This window comes from Myotis davidii, unplaced genomic scaffold (genome assembly GCF_000327345.1).
Source record: "Myotis davidii unplaced genomic scaffold, ASM32734v1 scaffold1323, whole genome shotgun sequence".
In the NCBI taxonomy this organism is placed as follows: domain Eukaryota; kingdom Metazoa; phylum Chordata; class Mammalia; order Chiroptera; family Vespertilionidae; genus Myotis; species Myotis davidii.
The window spans coordinates 694,426-715,915 of NW_006294585.1; the positions used below are offsets into that span (position 1 = coordinate 694,426).

Genomic DNA, 21,490 nt, shown 5'->3' on the forward strand with positions numbered 1-21,490 from the left:
CACCTGTAATACTTTCAACAATAATGAAGGAAAAAAAGTAATGATCAATTTCCAAAAGCAAAAATGAGCGAGTACAGTTACTAAAATATAGAGGAAAGGATTAAATAGTAATGGGGACGGAATTTGGAATTAGATAATGACTAATGCTGAAAAAGAGAGGCTCCGTGAGGGGCCAAGGTCCAGTGGTCTCCCACAAGCTCAAGGGGTTCTGGACTGAAATGCAGTACAAGGAGCCATTCTTGTGGGGTCTCTTTGTGGGCCTTCCATGCCTCCAGTGATTACTGCCAAACTGGATGGGATGGGCGGTTAGAATGTGAAACGATCCACAATCATGATAATACTTTCCATGCCCGCCCTTCCCAATTCCCTGCGTCACAAATCCTTTCTTACCACTGGATTTCTTCTCCTGACACATTAGCTTTGCTGAAAAGAGCAAAGCTTTTGTCATTGTTACCAAGTAGCTTCAATCATTTCAAAGCCCTTGTGTTAGTCAGCGTGGGGCACCATACCAGATACCACAGACTGTGTGGCGCACACAATGGACATTTATTTCTCACAGTTCTGTAGGCTGGAAGAGCAAGATGAAGGGTCCTGGTGAGAGCTGTCTTCCTGGCTTGCAGATGGCTGCCTTCTCGCCGTGTCCTCACGTGGCAGAGAGGGAGAAAACTGTCTGGTGTCTCTTCTTACAAGGGCACCAATCCCAGCATGAGGACAACACCCTCATGATGTCACCTAAACCTAATTATCTCTCAAGGGTTCCATCTCCAAATACCACCACAATGGACATGAGGGCCTCAACATATGAATTTAGGGGAGACACAATTCAGTCCACAGCAAAGGATTGGTTCTAGCTAATTTGAAAAGATCAAGTAAACTACTTTACTCCAACATTTTCTTTTTTCCCTTTAAAAAAATATATTTTTATTGATTTCAGAGAGGAAGAGAGAGATAGAAATAACAATGATGCTTAGGGGAGACACAATTCAGTCCACAGCAATCCTTTGCTGTGGTTGTAGCTAATTTGAAAAGATCAAGTAAATTACTTTACTCCAACATTTTTTTTCCTTTTAAAAAATATATTTTTATTGATTTCAGAGAGGAATAGAGAGGGAGAGAGAGATAGAAATATCAATGATGAGAGAGAGTCATTGATTGGCTGTCTCCTGCACGCCCCACACTGGGGATCGAGCCTGCAACCCGGGCATGTGCCCTGATCAGGAATCAAACCATTACCTCCTAGTTCATAGGTTGATGCTCAACCACTGAGCTATGCCGGCTGGGCTACTCCAACATTTTCTTATGAAAAAACTTAAAATATATAGAAAGAGTGAAGGAATACAGTGAACACCCATCCACCAAAATGTAACACTTGTTAGCATCTTGATATATTTGTTTTGTTACTTTACACACACACACACACACACACACACACACACACGCACGCACGCGCGCACACACACACACACACACACACACGCATTTGGACAACCACTTGAAAATAGTTTGCAGACGTTATATGTATTGTATCTAGCTATTTCAGCATAGGTATCGTAAGCATAAGGACACTACCCTACATCACCACAATGCCATTTTTGTATCTCAGAGTTACCAATAAAGCCATGAGATCATCTGTGGTGGTTTCAAGCCCACAAGTTTTTTGTCCTCCCCTGAGATGTAGAATTTAATTCCTCTCCCCTTGTGTGTGGGCTGGACTAAGTGACTCACTTCCAGTGACTATAATATGTCAGAAGTGATAGGATGTCACTTTTGAGTTGGCTTATGAAAAGACTGACTCTTTTCATCTCTCTTGAGTCATTGCTTTGGTGGGAGCCAATTGCCATGTGGTGAGGCCCCTCAGCCAGCCTGTGGTAAGGCCCATGTGGCCAGCAAGTGAGGCCTGTCGGCTACCATGTGAGTGAGCATGGAGGTGAATTCTCCTTCAGTGGAGTCTTGAGATGACTGTCACCCTGATCAACAACTTGACTGTAACCCATGAGAAGCCTTCAGTCAGAAACACCCAGCTAAGTCATGCCCGCATTCCTGACCCCTGTGAGGACTGTGAGATGATAGACATCTGTTGTATTTAGCTCTAAGTTTGGGGTCATTTGTTACACAACAATAACCAATAATCATCTAATATTCTCCATTCAGCTGTCATCACTCTATAAGAATGTCTTTTATAGCTGTTTTCATCCCCACATTTGGATCCAGTCTAGGTTTACTCATTGCATTTGTTGGTTATTTTTAGCCTTTTATAGTTTTTTCTTTTTTAATAGCATTGACTTGTTGGGGAGAAGTGCTCTGACTGTATCTTCATGATACTGTTTAACTTGTTTTTCTATACCTTATACACTTAAAGTGGTAGCTAGAGTCTGGATTGGATGCGGAGTAAACCTTTTTGGCAAGACTATTTCAGTGGTAAAGTTGTATGCTTAATATTGCATCATGTTGGGGGCAACTGATTTAGAATGTTGCATTGTTGCTGACGCTAAGTTTATTGCCCATCTCCTTAGTGTAAAGGTATGCTTTTACATAAGGTATCTGTGGGGTGATAATTGGCAGGTGAATTCTGTTCCCATTGACTTTAGCATCCATCGATTCTTGCTTGTATTACACCAAGGATGGTGGCAAAGTGGTAATATTCTTATTCTACCATTCTATTTATTAGCTGGCATTCTTCTGTATAGAAAAGCTTTTATTTTCTTTCCAATTCTATGGACACATGGATTTTTACTTATTTACTGTGTTGAAATCAATTCTTTTTTTGTGTGTGTGCTCAAAATCTATCACCTTTGGCCAGCAGGAGCCCCACAAAGGTGGTCTCTGTAGCTTGTAACCTGACTCCTGTCGTCTCTCATCACTTCCTTGCTTTCCTTTTTATTTATTTTTATTTTTTTATTGCTTAAAGTATTACAAAGAGTATTACATATGTCTCCTTTTTCCCCCCCCACCCTTGACAATCCCCTGGCCTCCCCTATCCCCCAGTGTCTTATGTCCATTGGTTATGCTTATATGCATGCATACAAGTCCTTTGGTTGATCTCTTAGGTCACTTGCAGTTTTCAGGCTACAGAACTAAAATGAGCCTGTTCGCTAAGGACCTTTGTTTCCTTTTGCTGGTGAACGGTGCTTAGAAACAAGATTTAGGCTTTGTAGGCTCGCTCCTGTTGGGGGTGTTATTGCTTTCCGTGGACAGATCTAGAAACACATTTTTAGTAATAAATGTATAGTGGTATTTAATTTATTTTTTTAAAAGAAATTTATCTGGGTGACATTGGTTAATAAAATTATATAGGTATACAGTTCTATGATGAAACATTTGTATATTGCATTGTGAGCCCACCACCCAAAGTCAGATCTTACTCTGTCACTATATATTTGACCCCGTTACCTTTTACTAACCTCCCACCCCTCTTCTCTCTGGTAACCACATACTGTTATCTGTGTCTATCACTCTACATGAAGTAAGTCAGACAGAAAAAGTCAAGAACCATAAGATTTCACTCATATGCGGGATATAAAACTGAAAGCAACAAATGAACAAACAAGAAAAACAAACAAAAACTCATAGTCTTATTAAACATTTTATTTTATTTTGACAATATTACCTGGTATCCTATATAATAAAGAGCTAATATGCTAATTAGACCAAATAGCAGAATGACTGTCCAGATGACCTTCCGAACCAAGCCAGGCCTGCAAGGGCTGAACCCCTTGCATGAATTTCATGCATCGGGCCTCTAGTTTTTAATAAAAAGCAATATTCTAGTGTTTTCTTAATATCCTTTTATTTTGTATCTTTTGGATCCCAACAATATTTACTCATTTGTTCTGTCTTATGATATACATAAAATTATTTCAGAATTACACTCTTAATCTTTTACTTGTGAGTAAACCTTCTGAGTGAGGTTTAAGGCTCTCAGACATTTTACATGAATACTATTGGCAATCATTAGTATGATCACCATTTATCAAGCACTTGCCATTAACACAAGTCATTGTACTAAGTACTCAAAGAGGTTATGTACTTGGCTCAAGTTCACACAGCAATTAAGTAGCAAAGCTGGGGTTTTCACTCTGTCATTAAGTTATTATGCTGTCATCAATAATCCCCTTTACTTGTATGTTCACAGCTACATTCTACCTACAAGTCTGAGGCCAAAAATTATTTGTTAGTGGAACAACCTGTAGCTATGTAAATTTCCTCAGTGAATGAATAACTTTAATCAATTATAAATAGTAGTTATTGAATTATCAGGATTGAAAATTAGGAACTTAATATTTATCTATAAAATGCATTTCTGAAGATTAGCTGTAGGAAATGAAAATGTGTTATAAGAGGACATTACAAAAACCAGAACTCATTCCTTTTCTTACATAAGTGTCTTTACTTGTAAACGACTGATGCAATGTTGTTCAGACTTTGGAAACACATTCACTTTGGGATGAAGTTCCTGCCAACATAATAAAAATTGTAAAAAAAATGTGGGCAATAAAAAATTTGTGGTCTTTAATAAAGTCCTCATTCATAGGGTTACGACTCCAAAGATTTATTACTGAAAAATACTGTTGAGCGGTTTTCCCGACACATTGCTGGTCTCAGGAAGAGTCTTCATAATGCTTTCTAAAGCTCTGTTTTTGAGGTAGGAAACTTACTTTATTAGTGAAGTCCTGAAAGACTGCGGAGGTACAAGTACCCGTGGGGCCGGGGCTGCTTCCACCAAACTCGGCTTTTCTGGTTTTCTTAATGATTCTATTCAAGTTACTTTATGAAAATTTCCCCAATAGAAATCCAGGTGGTTCATTATATGTATGGAAATATATCTTATTTAAAATCTTTAGTAGTGGGCATTGAAGTATATTTTAAAAACTGTCAAAGGTTGGCATCTTTTCTCTTGGTTGTCGTGAAATCATCCAACGTTGAGAGAAGTAGTCACTTTATCCACACAAGCCACACACACATTCCCTGCAGACACCAGAAGTTCAAATGAGTGGATCAGAAATTAAACGTACTTATTGGGTTTCAAATGGTTTCTTTTTCCTCCACACTGTCCACATTTCCTTCAGTTCTCATAGTTAGAACTGATGCTAGGAAAGAATACTGGTTTTGGAGTCAGGTAGACTCCAGGGGATGTCTCCTCTGCTTGCTTGGTTTGTCAGCCAGCCGTACTGTTATGTAAGAAGGAAGACGTACGGGAGTCGCGGAGAGCGAGTGGTGTACAGGCTGTTGGGTTTTTATCCGGGCTCTAGCATCATTTGGCTCTATGATCGCAGGCATCTGACTTTACCTCTTTGAGTCTCAGTTTCTTGTCTGTCAAATAGGAACATTATTTAAGGATTTGTCTCTTACAGTTATTCTTAGGATTGAATGATATACATAAAGTCCTGAGGACATGCACAGTACAGGATTGATGCTCAGTGTTTGATTTTCCTTTCCCATTTATTTTCTTTTATCCAGAGATTAAAAGTACAGGCATACGGAAATAGTTTCTGGAAGTGAGAAATTGCTGGGCAGGATAAATTACTAAGGAAACTAAAGATCTCTACAGTCTTAGAATCATAATGTCGAAAGTGACCTCAAGGTCTTTTATCTATCTATCTATCTATCTATCTATCTATCTATCTATCTATCTATCTAGTATTGATTAAATATAAAACACTGCATGAATTTGCATGTCGTCCTTGTGCAGGGGCCACATTAATCTTCTCTCTGTCGTTCCAATTTTAGTATATGTGCTGCTGAAGGTCTTTTAAGTCCAGGTCATCTAACTGTATGTAAAATAAGTACCATCTTTAAAATGTCCCTGTCTAGCTAGGGTCCAGCCTTTCCTTGAACTCCACCAGAGGCAGGGAATTCACCTCCTCTGTGCAGTCCTGATGGTTTGGCAGTTCTTCATTGTAGCAAGTCAGGCTCAGAAGCCCTATATTAGTAATTCATGTTCACATCCTGGTTCTTTCTTAACGAAATGTCACAGAATAACTGGGAATCCCTTCTCTTATGATAACCCTTCAAGTATTCGAAGACATTTCTCATGGATTTCTAAGTCTCTTCTTCTGGCAAAATAGCCCAGATCTTTCAAACTTTCCTTGCTTGAATCTTCTTTCTTATCATGTGTGAGGTTGGGAGAATTCTAGCCTCTGGGAAAGGAATTAAAATGAAAATAACACTAATATAATAATCTGCTCATGTAATTACAACTAAATGTGTTGATAAGATTCCAAAGTAAAATTTCAAGTCCTCTCTTCTTCCACTTCTATCTAGCCTCAGTCTTACACTCTTTTTTTTAAACTTCTGATAATTGCCGTTAAGATGTTAAAGTAATACATTTCTGTTCTTGATCCAACAATGTGAGATAGTATCTTTAGATTTTCTGATATAGAATATGAGGAACTTAATGACTCCTACTTTTTACTCCCTTATTTCTACTTTCCATTTTAAAAATATTATGGTATATACATTGTCAAGGTTTGTAATTTATTTATGCTCTGTAACTATAAGTCTCCATTCCTTTGCCTTGAGGTTCTGTTCATACATTTAAAATGAATTAAAACAGCATTTAAATAGCAGAACTACCTAAATATTTTTATTATGGGTTTAATCTTAGCATATGATGCTGAATCCATTCCATTTGGATGATGTCCCTCTTCACATTTCCAGCTGGGAACTGTCCATGGTCCTTGGGGCACAGTCTGACCAGGTTAGGGCAGTGTTGACTGCAGGGAAGCCCGGGACATACTGGCTTCATGGCAGCTACATTCATTGTCAACTTGTCTTCATTTAGTCAGTGATGAGAATTTAAAACTTGAGCTGAATTTTCACTATTTCCCAAGGTTGGTGTTGCCTTTGGGATAGCTCAGATTCGGGAAAGGTCTTCCTCATTTTGAAGCGAGATGTTACTATGCAATGTGCACGCCATTAGATCATGAGCCCACCCAGAACAGACCCATTCTCCTTTTCACCTTCAATTAGATGAAGACATCTACAGGACACATGTCCCAGTTCTCTTCCCATTTCCTCTTTTGTTGTTAATCTTCACCTGGGGAAATTTTTCCATTGATTTTTAGAGAGTGGAAGGGAGGGAGAGAGACACACAGAGAGAAACATTGATGTGAGAGAGAGACATTGATTTGTGGATAGAGCCTGCAACGAGGTACATGCCCTTGATCAGAATTGAACCTGAGACCTTTCAGTCCTTGGGCTGATGCTCTATCCACTGAACCAAACTGGTGAGGGCTACCATTTCCTCTTAGAACATGATTTCAAGACTTTCACCCTTCTCCTTTCTGAACTCTGAAGGTTCTCTTGTACAGCTTTCCTCAAACTATCTGTGGGAAGGATTAGTTTTTCCTACAGATTTATTTCCAATTTATTGCTAACCAATACTTTTGTAAAAATATCAATAAAGTGAATTCATGGAAAAATTATTTTTAAAAGACACAAAAAGCATAAGTTTGCATTTTAAGTATCGGAAGCCACAGACATAAAGTTAATATAAATATAATTTGGATATATATAATCAGAATAAACGTGGGGAAAAGAGTCACATACACTGTGCACTTTCTTTCTTGAAAGTGTGTGCAGGGTTAATGCAGAAAACACTGTTGTACTGACAGCCTTTTGTTATCCCACAATTGTATCTGAACAAGAAGTTGGGACTAAAATTCCCTGTATTGAAGTCCTGTGTGCTCACTTTGAATGAAAGTTCTGTTGTGATAACAAGCTAGCTTCCTGCTTGTTAACCTTGTCATCTTGGTTGGGTTGATGACAATGCTTCTAGCAGGGACTAATGTGCATTAAACTTTTTCTATATTTTGCTTTTAAAGTACTTACAGTAGAAAACGAATCTCACAAAGGATTGTTGATACTAGAAGAGGTTTTAAAGCAATTTCAGAGAGCTCAAGATATTTATTTGTAATTGTCTCCAAAGTAAAGCAAGTGTGTTTTCAAAATCCATTTTCAAGTATTCATCGGTAGACAGTTTTATCAATTTATTGTGTAAAGGTATAGATTTAATTTATCTTTCTATGGAAATTTAAATTCTCTTGATGAAAGAAATGGACTGTGCTTGATATACTTTATACTTTTGGGTAATGGTTGGCAAAACAACCTTAAACCATCACATGCAACGTGTTCTTATTTGCACAACAGGTATGTAGCTCCTGTGTCAGTTCTACAAAACCCGAAGGGTCTATACCTGATTCAGAAATTGATGTCAATGCTCTCATCCACAGAAAATCTCATCATAATACCTGAAGTAGATAGTGTTATATAAGGTTATTAAATGAGTTGTTATCGTAAATTAAAAAAAGCCAAACTGCTATAGAAATTACTGCTCTTACCCTTAATTTCTGAAATTATCTTGTTGGGACTGGGAACAGTTGTAGGAGTTACACTAGAGTTTTATTCACAGTTTGAGTAGCACTGTTCTAGGAGGGGTGTATCTCTATTAAAATTTGTATCCCAGAACCAAATGCAAACTGCAGGCTTGGTTTGGTTCAAGGGAAATAGAAATAGCAGGACATTGCCTCCCTTATTGTAGATACTTTACTTATGCAGCCTAAGTTTAGTGTGTGTGCATGCATGTGTGTGCATGTGCATGTGTGTGTGTTCATATCACTACTGACAGAACTTTAATGGGCCCAGGTTCCCTGGGTGTTCTCAGAGTTGCCACTGTTCTGGGTCATCTTCTTTCCACTTCTGCCCACTGGCTACAGTTCCCTTCTCTAGAGATGATCAGAACTGGCAGTCGCCTATGCATATATGTAGAGATTCTCTTTTTATTTAGGTACAAATGGTACTAAACACATGGTTAGGCACTTGACTTTTTTCACTAACTATATCTATCTCAGAGAGCCTTTCATATCAGTGTATAAAAAGTTTCCTCCGTTCTTTTTAAGACTACATAATGTTCAGGGGATGGGTGTCTCCTATTTAACCAGTCACATGCCAGTGAATATTCATGTAGTACCTACTCTTTTGCTATCTATGATTGAGTAACTTTGCACATGCCTTATTTTCCATATTTAATAATCTCCAGGTATATTTTAAAGACTGGAATTGCAAGGCCACCGGATATGTGCCTATTACATTTTGTTACATATTTTGGTGTAAATATGTACCTAGCATATCTATTCACACTTCTACCAGCAATGTATGAGAGTGCCTGTTTGGGGAGGATTTCTGAGTTTATTTGTTCACCTTAACTGCAGTAGGTAGAAGCAGCCAACTGGTTTTTAATTTCACAAGACCTATCTGGGTTTGCATGAATTCAGCCAGAGCCAGAGGTTTGCCACCTGGACATTAGTCATTGTATTTTTTAAGAAGCAGTTTGATCTCACGCATATCCAAATCCATATAATAAATAGCTAGCAACATTATAATAGGAATTGACTGTGTTTTTAAATCACAAACCTTTGGTTTCATTACTCAATGCATTTAATTGGCAATTAATGATGACATGCATTTAATTAAGAAGTTAAATAGAATGCCTAACTCATATTACTTACAATTGTCTTTGTTAAAAGTATTTGCAAAGGTATCATTATTCATTTGTTGCATTAGTAGGACTGAATCTAAAGATTCATTAATTAAAGTAAATTTAGTACAGGGACCGCTGTCACTGTCTCGATAGGGCCTGACCTTATTTGCAGATGTGGTTCCCTGTGGAGGTCAGCCTTGATTTGCATGTCAGTGTGGCCTGACAGCAGCCTCAGGTCCTGGCCCGCGATACCCATGTCACATTACTTCAGCGTATCCTTGAGGTAGCCACGCAACCGGACTCCACTCTGGCCGCTGCCTCCTGATAGCTTTGCAGGTAATTGCATTTGCAGTCTGAGGACATCTGTGTCCAGCAGATCAGCCCTGTGCCCCTGAAGTGCTTACTCAGAGCGCCAGGAGAGTGGCTGTCCCCAAGGCCTGTCACTGGCTCCCTGTTCTGCATTTCATATGCGAATTAGCAAATCGTTCACTGGCCTGAAACATGTCCCGGAAAGAAATCGGACCCGCTGCCATGTGCTGCTGCATCCCATGATCCCAGATGAGTTTTCTGATTTTTACTGGACACGTGTTTGTGCTTTGGATTCACTAGTGGACTGTTTCGGTTCTTGTCGCTAAGGCAGTAAGACTACGGTCTGACATTGAGGTGGAAAAAATCCCTTGGGGCTGTAATATTTTTACTGTGTTTATTGTTCTCTGGTGTAAGCTGCCAATTGGGTAGTTAACTCCAAATTGATAGTAAGTCTATAGTACTCCAGTGTCTGATATGTTTTTTGGGGACCTTTTGAAAGTACTTGGTTAACAGTACATTGGCCATGGAAACTCCCTTATTTTGCATTAAGGGTTTTCTTTCATATAAAAATTAATATCTAATATTCTATGGGGTTTTAGAACGGAGGAGATTAGAATTTCTATCCACGAGCCTTAGCCGGTTTTGCTCAGTGATTAGAGCATTGGCCCTCGGACTGAAGGGTCATGGGTTTGATTCCAGTTGCAGGCTCAGTCCTCAGCCTGGTCTGGGCACGTGTGGGAGGCTATCACTTGATGTCTCTCTCTCACATTGATGTTTCTCTCTCTTGCTCTCTACCCCTCACTTCCACTCTCTCCTAAAATCAATGGGAAAATATCCTCCGGTGAGGATTAACAACAAAAAAAATTTTTTTTAAATCCATGCATCCTGGAATTTAGGACCTCAGCTTTCTAACCACACATTAGGATTGGTGTTTCCAAGTGAAAAATAATAGGCCTTGTTTGTCATCACCAGCCCTGATACTGGTTACTGAAATGGAGCAGCTATTGTATTACCATCTGAAAAGACATCAGTAAAGCGTTAAAATATCGTATTTGTGATCAAGGGTCCTTGACTCGTTACTCTAAGGGCCGACATGTAATCAGCAGTGGGGGGGCGTCTTTGCAGAGGGCTGGCTGGGAGAGAGAGCAGGGTTACAGAGCCGCTGCCAGGACCTCGAAGAGCAAAGCGTCTCACAAAATAGGTCCCGCAATTAGTTTATTACATCTCTGAAAGGGCAGCTTCTCTAACTACCTCTCCACGCGATGACTTTTATTTCACATTGATGCCTGAGGCTTCCTTGATTAAATACAAAAATCACCGAAAGGTGGGGGGGAAAGTAAGACATTCTCTTTTATAAATAAAAAGTAGGGAGGAGCATTTCAAGTAATATTTTCCCTGTCTACATGCTGTCGGTGGTGGTAAATTTCTCTTAAAACTCAGTTTTAATGCAAAAGGCATGATTGCATTTTAACTAGCAGCCTGAAATGTTACTGGCTAGTGTAGTTGTAGAATCTGTTATGCAAATATATTGTTGCTTTTTAGTTTTTGTTTTTTTTTACCCTAACTACTATTTTTAATAAAAAATAAACTACTTTTGTCAGTAGGCTGCAATACTATAGCCAAGCTGGTCAACCAACTGCTTAATCTTATTTAATGTGAACTCCTGTGTTTTGGAACTTGACGTCAACAAGTGTTGGTTTTTTAAAAATGAATTTTAAAGATGCCCTTCTATGTCTCTTTGGAATGTTCTAGATTATGGTAAATAGAAATAGGTGCTCAGGTAACCTTCCCCATGCCTTTCATTATATTTATGAACCTAATGATACATTTTACATTCATTGAAATTATTATTCTCCGTATGGTGGTTTACCCCCCTCTACTTTTAATTCTCCCACCCACCAAATGGCTAGTTATCTCTGCTCCTTTCTTCAGGTCCTGCCAGTTTTAGTTTGTCTTCATGAGAAAAGGGGATACACAGCCAATTAATATTGAAAGAAAGACCTTGCTCTCTATGCAATGATGTTCCTATGAGAACATTGCATTATTTAGACTAGTATTAAAGAGACACCTCTAGTTAATTTTTAGCATTTAGTTAGGCGTCTGAGGGTTTACTGTTTTTTCAAAATCAATTTCCCTACCAAGCTTGAGAACTAATGGTTTTGTAACCATACAGTACTAGATATGGATTGAATCTACTAGTATATTAGTCAACAATTTTTAAAAAATTTGTTTTATTGTTTAAAGATTGCAAATAGTAGTACATATGTTTCCTTTTTTTCCCCATTCACCTTCACCCAGTCTCCCCTGCCCCCCAATGATTTGTTTTTTATTAACTCTTTCCAGAAGTCCACATATAAAAGTCTTATATGTCAATTTTATTTTTTTCCTAGCCCTGATTTATATATCTTATTTTTAAAAAAAATTTATTTGTTGCCCGGCCAGCACGGCTCAGTGGTTGAGCATCGACCTATGAACCAGGAGGTCAAGGTTAGATTCCTAGTCAGGAAACATGCCTGAGTTGTGGGCTCAGTCCCCAGGAGGGGGCGTGCAGGAGGCAGCCAATCAATGATTCTCTCTCAATATTGATGTTTCTATTTCTCTCTCCCTCTCCCTTCCTCTCTGAAATCAATAAAAATATATTAAAAGATTTTTTTAAATTTATTGATTTGAGAGAGAAAGAGAGAGAGAGAGAGGGAGAGAAACATTGATTTATTGTTCCCCTTATTTATGCATTCATTGGTTGCTTCTTGTATGTGCCCTGACCAGGTATCAAGTCTGTAACCTTGGTATATGGGGACGACACTCTAACCAATTAAGCTACCTGACCAGGGCATATATCTCTTCTCTTTTTTAGACACCTAAATTTACCTGACATAGCCTTTACAATTTAATAACTTTCTGAAGAGATGATTTCGACTTTAAAATGGAATGAGGATTAAACCCCGATTCCTTAAAAATCTAGCGTAGGTGCCTCCCATTGGCTGCTAATGTTTTTGTTCTCACTCTATGTCATTGTCTTAGGACTTGCTCAGTGCTGTAGAGGCAAAGGAAGCTCTGGAAAGGGAAGTTCAGATCTTCCGAGAAAGGCTGCTTGCGGGCCAGCGGGCCTGGGATGCCTCGAAGCAGGAGCTGAGCCTCTTGAAGAAAGACTCTTGCGAGTTGGAGAGAAGATTGAAGGCCAGTCTGGAGGCGGCCGCAGCCTCGCAAAGCCAGCACACCTCGTTTAGGGAGAAAATTGCAGACCTCCTTAGGGGCAGCTTGGGCATGATTGGGTCCACAGAGGAGGCCATTCTGGAGAAGATTGGAGAAATGGACAGCCAGGAAGAGAGCCAGAAAAGGGTGAGTGAGGCCTCTCCAGCACAGTGCACTCATTCACTTAGCATCCTCAGTAACTGCGTTATCTGAGTGAGTGAAAGGTATCATTTAAATGTGATTTCAGTTTCTTACTTTCAATGATGTATCGTACTTACCAAGCCTGGAGAGTCACTCACACAACTGCTGACTACATTGTGGGTCCTGTCTCTGCCGCACACTCCCTCCCTCCAGGTGTGACCTGGGTCAGGTTCCCCAGAGAATGGCCTGGGAGATTGTGTTCACTCACCTCAGTACAGGGACAGCACAGGCCACACCCCTTATCTGAAGCCCCTGGGGTCCAATGTGTTTTTGAATTCAGAATTTCTCGGAGTTTAGAAAGGCGATGGAGGAGGCAGCCTGCCACAGCCCCCCTCGGTGGGGCCAGGGCCAGGCCCCGTAATCTACCATATGCATCGTTCTGCAGCGACACCGTGAGCAGCCCCTCCACGTCCGGCCCTCCCAGCTCATGCAGAGTCTCATGTCACCTCGGGTCAGGGCTTGCTGCCAAATCGGGGCTGTCCAAGCATTATCAGTAAATGAGTTACAGAAAGGCTGCCAGGTTTCAGATCGTTTTGGATTTTGGAATTGCAGGTAAGGGTTCCTAGATCTCTAAGTACCTGTCTCATAAAGTGGTTGTTTACTACAAGTGCTTAATGCAAAACAAGTTGTTGTTATGTCCTTCACATGCTGTCTGACAAGTAGCAACAATAAATGTGCGCTGTTGCTGCCCCTGCTTCTCCGCCTCTCCCTCCTTCGCTCCTCCTTTTGCTAATGTGGAGGTGCCTAAAACAGTCTTTTAGGGGACCTTTGTAACAAGTGGAGAAAGATGATTTGATTCGCACCTATGACTGGAGCTTATTTAATTTTGTTATCTTGTTTATACTATTAACAAATCTCACATTCTGTAAAGCTTTGCTTAGTCAACTTCAGCCCAACTCTAAGTTATCATCCAGTGCAAATGATTAAAGTTCTAATTAATGAGGTTTAAAGTGAGTCATACGCAAACTCTATGTGTACTTCCATTAGGAACTGTTTCTTCTACTAGTATTTACAGGTGTGGTCAAAAGGAGACAATGTGCATGTCCATGTCTTAATGTTCCCGAAAACCATAGAGTGATCGTTGACTCAGAGTTCATGGCTGCACTCGTCAATCTCCTCTAGCAATATAGCGTTTTAAATCCCTTTAAGAATTCCGTAGCATTCACATGTGCTCTAGGAGCAGCCCCCGTGACCGCTTTGTCCAGTATGGGGTTCTTCTCTGTGTGGCTATCAAGTGCTCGTCCTTGTAAGAAGTGTGGGTCTGTGAGAGGAACCCCGTTTTCCTTGTGATTCAGTACACAGATAGGCCCTAGATGGGGGAAGGAAGTTATTTACAGAACTGAGAAAGGAGGACTTCATTAGGCTATTTACCTTGAATAGTAATAGATGGACTTCAATAGCTAATGGTTCTTTGCCATTTCATTTTATTGCTTCCCTCTGCTATTTTCCCAAATGTTCTCTGAAGCTGTTTTAATTCCAGCATGTGAAATGTGGCACAAAATTGTCAGCATAATGTATATGTTTATTTTGTAAAGCAAAACGGTGTAAATTGGTTAGGCTGGATGGCCTTCCCCCACTTCCCATAACAATTACAATGATGCAGCGTCTCTTAGTGCCTTTGTCTGCCTTTCCCACCCTGTAATTTTTTTTAAGTAGCTGCTCTCCCCATTTAAAAGCCTGAAATCAAGCAGATAGCCCGCCTCTTGTGTGACTCACCTTCAAGTAAAATCAGGAGAAAATGGGTTTCATATATTGTCTTAGAGATGTTTCTGAAGAACGGGCGCCGTACAAAGGGATGAATGTGTTTGTTGGGAGGCGGCATGCCCTGCCAGCTGCCGTGGTCAAATACAGTTGAAAATTGAGTGATCCCCACGGGGAGGCCAGCGGCGGGCTCAGGCTGGGCTCTGGCTGGGCTCTCCACTCCGGGTAGCCTCCTGCTTTTCTTGTTTACCCCTTTGCTCTTCATTCGTACTCTCCGTTATTTGCAATTCTCATCAGGACACCACCCACGCTTTTTCAAGCGGCCATTTCTATTGTTCCGTGCTTTCCTGCTTATAGCAAAATTTAATATTCTTTTTTGAAAGCGTTACTATATCTTAGAGAGCAGACTTCCTCAGCCTGGGCACTGTTGAAATTTGGGGCTGGGCGGTCATTTGTTTGGGGGCCATTTGGTGCCCTGTTGGGTGGTCAGCAGCAGCTCTGGACTTCTCCCCTCTAGATATCAGGCACATTCCTTTTCTCCACAGCTTGTGACAACCAAACAGGTGTCCAGACATTGCCATGTGCCCCTGGAGGGGGAGGGGTGAATTTATTTCCCCCCCACCCCCCTCCATTGAAAACCACTCATTTAAAGATACATTCTACTGTCCATTTCCAGGATTTCTACATTAGTATTTAGATGTTATTTAGCCTTGAAATTTCAGGACACTCGTAACACGTGTTTTTGAAATGACGTCTTGCACAATGACAGAATGTTGCGACATTTTCAGGTTTTAGTTTAGCATTTTGAGGCCAAATTAAAAAAAAAATCTTTATTGTTGAAAGTATTACATAGGTCCTCCCCCCTCCCATTAATCTCTTCCAGACCACTCCCCCTCTCCCCACCAGACCCTCACCACCGCATTATCTGTGTCCACTGGTTATGCATATATGCATACAAGTTCATTGGTTGATCTCTTCCTACCCCCCCTCCCCTGCCTTCTCTCTGAGATTCAACAGTCTGTTCATGCTTCTATGTCTCTGGGTCTATTTTTGATCATCAGTTTATTAGGTTCATTAGATTCCACATATGAGTGAGATCATGTGATACTTATCTTTCTCCGACTGGCTTATTTGGCTTAGCATAATATTCTCCAAGTCCATCCGTGTTGCAGTAAATGGTAAGAGTTCTTCCTTTTTTATTGCCACATAGTGTTCCATTATGTAGCTGTACCATAATTTTTTTTTTTTATCCACTCATCTGCTGATGGGCACATAGACTGTTTCCAAATCTTAGCTATTGTAAATTGTGTTGCTACGGACATAGGGGGAGGCCAAAATTTTTGTCTCCCTTTTAGATGTTGCCTCACTGGTTAATCATTTGCATGAGAATTATGACTGTGATTGATTTCCATGTAATTAGAGATAAATTAACAGAGGCTCACAAACATTTATCTAGACCAGGGGTGGGCAAACTTTTTGACTCGAGGGCCACAATGGGGTTCTTAAACTGGACCAGAGGGCCAGAACAAAAGCATGGATGGAGTGTTTGTGTGAACTAATATAAATTCAAAGTAAACATCATTACATAAAAGGGTACGATCTTTTTTTTCAATAGTTTTATTCATTTCAAACGGGCCGGATCCGGCCCACAGGCCGTAGTTTGCCCACGGCTGATCTAGACCAAGCTCTTCTGTTCTGCTTTATGTACACATAAGGCTCTGTTTTCCCCATTGGTGTGCATCTTGGTCTAACAGCTCCCCAACAGTGGGAGCTGTGGGGACCCAGCTCGTGCCCCGAAGGACCTGAGGTGTGTCCCACAAGTCCCCATGCCCCCTTCTGAGCTCATCATTCTGCTCTGTTCTTAGTCTTCAAATCTCCTAAGCAAACATTTACCAAGAAGCTTCCACAGACTCCCACTGACCTTTCATTGTCTAAAAGTGTGTTACACAGTCACCCCTGGCTACAGGGCACTGGGAAGAGTGAACAGATAGGGATTTTGGCTCGCCCAGCCCCGAGTGTATTAATATCCAAGGATAGCTGTAACAAAGTACCATGAACTGGAGGAGGAAGATCTTAGACAATAGAAGTGTATTGTCTCACAGTCCTGGAGACTAGAAGTCACAAATCAAGCTGTCAGCAGGATTGGTTTCTTCTGAGGGTGTGATAGGGAATCTGTCCCATGCCTCTCGCCTAGCTTCTGGCAGCCTAGCTACCACTTGGCTTGTTCTCTCTGTTTTCACATCATTTTCCTTTTATTAGTATGTGTCTCTGTGTCCAGACTTCTCTTTTATGTAAGGATATGAGTCACATTGGACTAGGGACCACCCTAATGACCTCATTTTAACTTGATTATCTCTGTAAAGACTCCATTTCCATGGGGGGAAAAGACTCATGTAACACTTTAAACAATAAAAAATTTAAATAAAAAAAGACTCATTTCCAAATAAAGTCACATTCTAAGGTACTGGGGGACTTCAACATACCTCTTTTTGGGGGACCTAATTGGCCCCATAACAAAAGTTGATATGCACACAGGTGGAGAGGGTAGGATTAGCTAGTCAACAGTGTTAGCCACACATACTGACAGGAAGGAAGGAGAATTTGATAGATGTTCCACCTGGCTCCTGATAACTTATTTTATATATTTCTTAAGTGAATAACTTGAATAATCAGAAGAGTTGTTTAAGTCCAAAAGGCACTGGTCCTTAAATGACCCAAGGGGCTTTTTCTCCAGTTTAGAGCTCTCATGTTTCCATTTGGCTCAAACTTAGTGCAAAAGAACCTCTTTGGTGAAATCAACAACAACTTGTCCTTGGGAAGTGAATTAATTCTTTAGGGCGTTATTACTTCCCTTCCAAAAATCAAGCTGCTTGGGTTTGAAGTGTGGTTTACTTCAGTGTCCTTTTTTGTTTAAAAACAATTGAGGTAGATATTCTTTATTACATCCTCCCTTCACTCCCCCAATTCCCTGCCTTTTTCTAGTGCCGAAATCCATGGCACATTCTGTCCCATAGACTATCAGGGGTATATTAATAGTCGATACTAAGAAAAAGAGAGAAAGAAATGCTTCGTGAATCTTCAGACTTCTTGGTGTGGAAATCATACCACCAGTTTCGGTGGGACACCTATGTTCATCCAGGCACTGGTATCTGATGTTCCCAAGAATGGAGTCAGATTGGAACGTTCATTTATTAGATACTTTTATGTAAATTTAGCTCTGAAAAAACTTGGTAGTGTATCCACTGAGACCTCAGTAAGCTTATGAAGCCGAGTTCTGATGCATAGAGTATGGGGAGGTTCTCAGCTGTTGGATCCTCTCTGGACACCGGAACCTTGAGAGGGCAGTTGGTGGATCTGCACAGTTCACCATGGACATCCTGGTGGTTTTACAAGTTCTACTCTGCTGAGTCTTCAAGGTCCATGGGACACTCTTGGGTTCACACAGGGTGAGGATTCAGCACAGACCTGCTCACTTTTGATTCAACATGCTTGTCCCTTATTTGTCCTCAGAAAGACTTCAGGCTCTGTGGGCTGAAAATAAGTAGAGGAACATGACGTAGGACACAGGACACTTCCCAAAAGGTCCCTTGAACTCTGTATGACAAAAGCATAGCATTGACTGAAACAACATACTGCAGGAGTGATACTGATGATAAAAATGTATGTGGTGTGGTGAACTTCAATTGAGTGTAAATATCGTGCTACTCAAATGATCTAAATGATCTCACCTAATTATCATAACAAAGTCTGTACATTTCAAAGAGGTTAATTACTTGCTTTGGTTAACACACTGGCAAGTAGTAGAGTTGGAATTTGAAACCAGGACGATTGGACACCTAGGTCCCTGTCCCACAGTCTGGTCTCCCTCTGTGAAGATAAATGTGGAACCACATTTCCTGCTGCACAGGAATGTGCTGTATAATATGATATCATTAAACAGTCCCCAGGAGGCAGTATCTTGGGGACGATGTTTGATGGCCATTGTTTTGTAGGTTGTACTTGGTATGTTGTACTAAGACAAGCATACCTTTCTCTTGCATTAAGATCAGATCTATCATTAGTTAGGATGGGAAATATGAAATGATGGTTCCCAGAGTCTCAGATTCTGTAATGAAATTTGAAATTTCCTTGGGAAATATAATTCCTTGGATGTGGCATTGAGCAACTTCCCACAAATATTTGATTATTTCCACCCTCAGAGGTCTAGAATGAATGGAAACAGCCCTGGGACCTTGAAAACGATAGAAGTATAGGATTAGAGAGTTTAGAGGTCAAGTAGTCTATCATTTCTGATTAGAGCACTTCAACCCACCCCAGCACATTCTTAACTAATGATTGGCCAACTTCTGGCCACCTCCAGCAACTGGGAGTCTACTACCTGACATGGAAAGATGCTTAAAGTGTGAGGTAAAAGCAAAAAGATAAAATGGCAACTATTGTGTCATCTCAATGATATTTAAACAGTGCATGCAATAAGTTATTTGAAAATATTAATAATTGTTATCCCTGGGCAGTGAGATCACGGGGATTATTTTTTGGCTGATTTATATATTTTTGTTGTTGTTCTGAATGGATCTTTTACAATGGGTATGCATTACTTTATAATTATAGGGAGCAGGGAAAATTTTTTTCTTACATTGAAGTGAATTCTTTTTCTGATTTATAACTATTGACCCTCAGCTTAAGCTCTGAGGGAAACTCAGAACAAATCCGATTGTTTCAAAATATTTAACACAGCTTTAATTTCCTCTTGCTTTTAAGCATGGTTGTTTATAGATAGACAAGCAGAAGTTGTGTTTTTTTTTTAAACAAAAGCAGTAAATCTGAAACCATCAAGATATTTCAATTTCTGTGAGAATGGTACTATTATGTAAATATCTACTACTTTCCCCCCTCTCCTTTTCTAAAACAAACCATCAAAACAAAATTTATCACCTCACACTTGGCGTTTTTATTGAAGTCAACGTTTTATGAAAACTGGATTTGCAAGAATCAATTTGAGTTTCTCAAAGTATACCAGCAGTCTTTGGTAAACTTATGTTCTTGGTTTAAGGGAAGGTCAGGACAAAGAGAGCAACTTCACAGAAGGGTAGAAGCGCTGGGCAAGTGAGGGGTCGTGTGAGGCTTGGGGCATTCAGCAGGGAAGCAGTCACCTTAGATTATAGGAGGGGAGGTAATACTCAGACTGTCCTGCCTGCTATACACTGCCATTGATCCTATGCAGAATCCACCATATTAAAATAATTTTGACCTTTCACATGTTCAGACGCTAACATTGCCCCATAACTGTGTAGCCCAGAGGCAGCACCACTGACGGTTAGTGAAGGAGTAACCAAACTCAATAGAAAATGGAGAAGGAGCTTGAAGCAATGCAGGGTGGGGCACAAGTGGGTTTCCAGTTGTGAGTACACGAAACAGAGTTTACTCTCGTATTATTATTTTCACTTATTGTATTATTTCCCATATGAACACCTGTAAATCCACTTTTGCCCCACCCTGTAGCTTTGTGCTCTTGAATTCAGATAACTTCTCAAGGTTGCTTATCAAGATGAACTCACTGCATAGTCTTTAAACCACTACATATGATAGAAGAAGAATGATGCTTATATAGTTTTTTTGACACTTGTATAGGTTTTAAAAGTACTATCTGTCTGAACTCTTTTTCCAACTAAGCTTTAAGATTCCTAAATTAATGGCAGTTTTAGGGGGTAAGTAAATGTTATCCATAAACATTTATGGAGTAACTTATTTGAGGAATTAGATAAAAATTAAAAAGGCCAATCAAAAATATTTTATTAGGTAATGGATACAGATCTATTTCAAATACATCGATCAGTTACCTGTTTCTTAGTCCATTTCTCTGAAGAATCTGGATGATGTTGTTATAAATAACATGCTGTTTGCACTGAGCACTAGATTTTAACACTTCAGCGCATCGAAAACAAGGCTTATTCTTGTTTTGTTTGTTTCCAGATGGTTTCCCAGCTTGAAGCCCAAATATCTGAGCTTGTTGAACAGTTGGAAAATGAGTCTGGGTTTCACCAGAAAGCCCTGCAGAGAGCCCAGAAAGCTGAGCACAAGCTGGAGGCCCTTCAGGGTCAGCTGACACACCTGGAGGGGGAGCTGGTGTCTGGAGATGTTTTGCGAGACAACCTGAGTTTTGAGAAACAAAAGGTAATAACCGGAGGGCATGTCCATGGGTGGATACATCTGTTGCACCGTAGTGTTTCACCTGAAATTATTCTGAGTTTTGCAGCAATTCGATAGATGCTTACGCTCTGAATCATGAGTAAATTTCAAGGAACAATGGGTATTGTTTTGAAGTCTCTTCCTATTGTTTGGCACTTCCTTGATTCAAATGAAATCTAATCATTCAATTATATCTAATTAAACTTAAATGAATATATTGGACAGCTGTTATATATGAGATGCTGAAGGCTTGGAGGGTAAGGTATGAATGTGTAACTCACGATTCATTTTAAATGGCTCATCATTCAATAGAGGAGCCAGTCATTCAAATAATTTGCTGTACTAAAGACTATAAGTGTATAACAGGGGTACTGATTAAGAAAGAGCAACAGGGAGAAACTAAGATGGCGGCAGAGATAA

General features: G+C 40.1%; 1 protein-coding gene across 1 annotated transcript in view; it reads left to right on the forward strand.

Annotated features, from left to right (window-relative positions):
• CCDC170 (coiled-coil domain containing 170) overlaps nt 1-21,490 on the forward strand; it is a 58,565-nt gene that overhangs the window by 25,653 nt on the left and 11,422 nt on the right. Inside the window, exons 8-9 of the mRNA XM_006768714.2 lie at nt 12,809-13,126; nt 20,855-21,055. Coding sequence (XP_006768777.2) covers nt 12,809-13,126; nt 20,855-21,055 — 519 coding nt within the window. The remainder of the gene's footprint in view (nt 1-12,808; nt 13,127-20,854; nt 21,056-21,490) is intronic.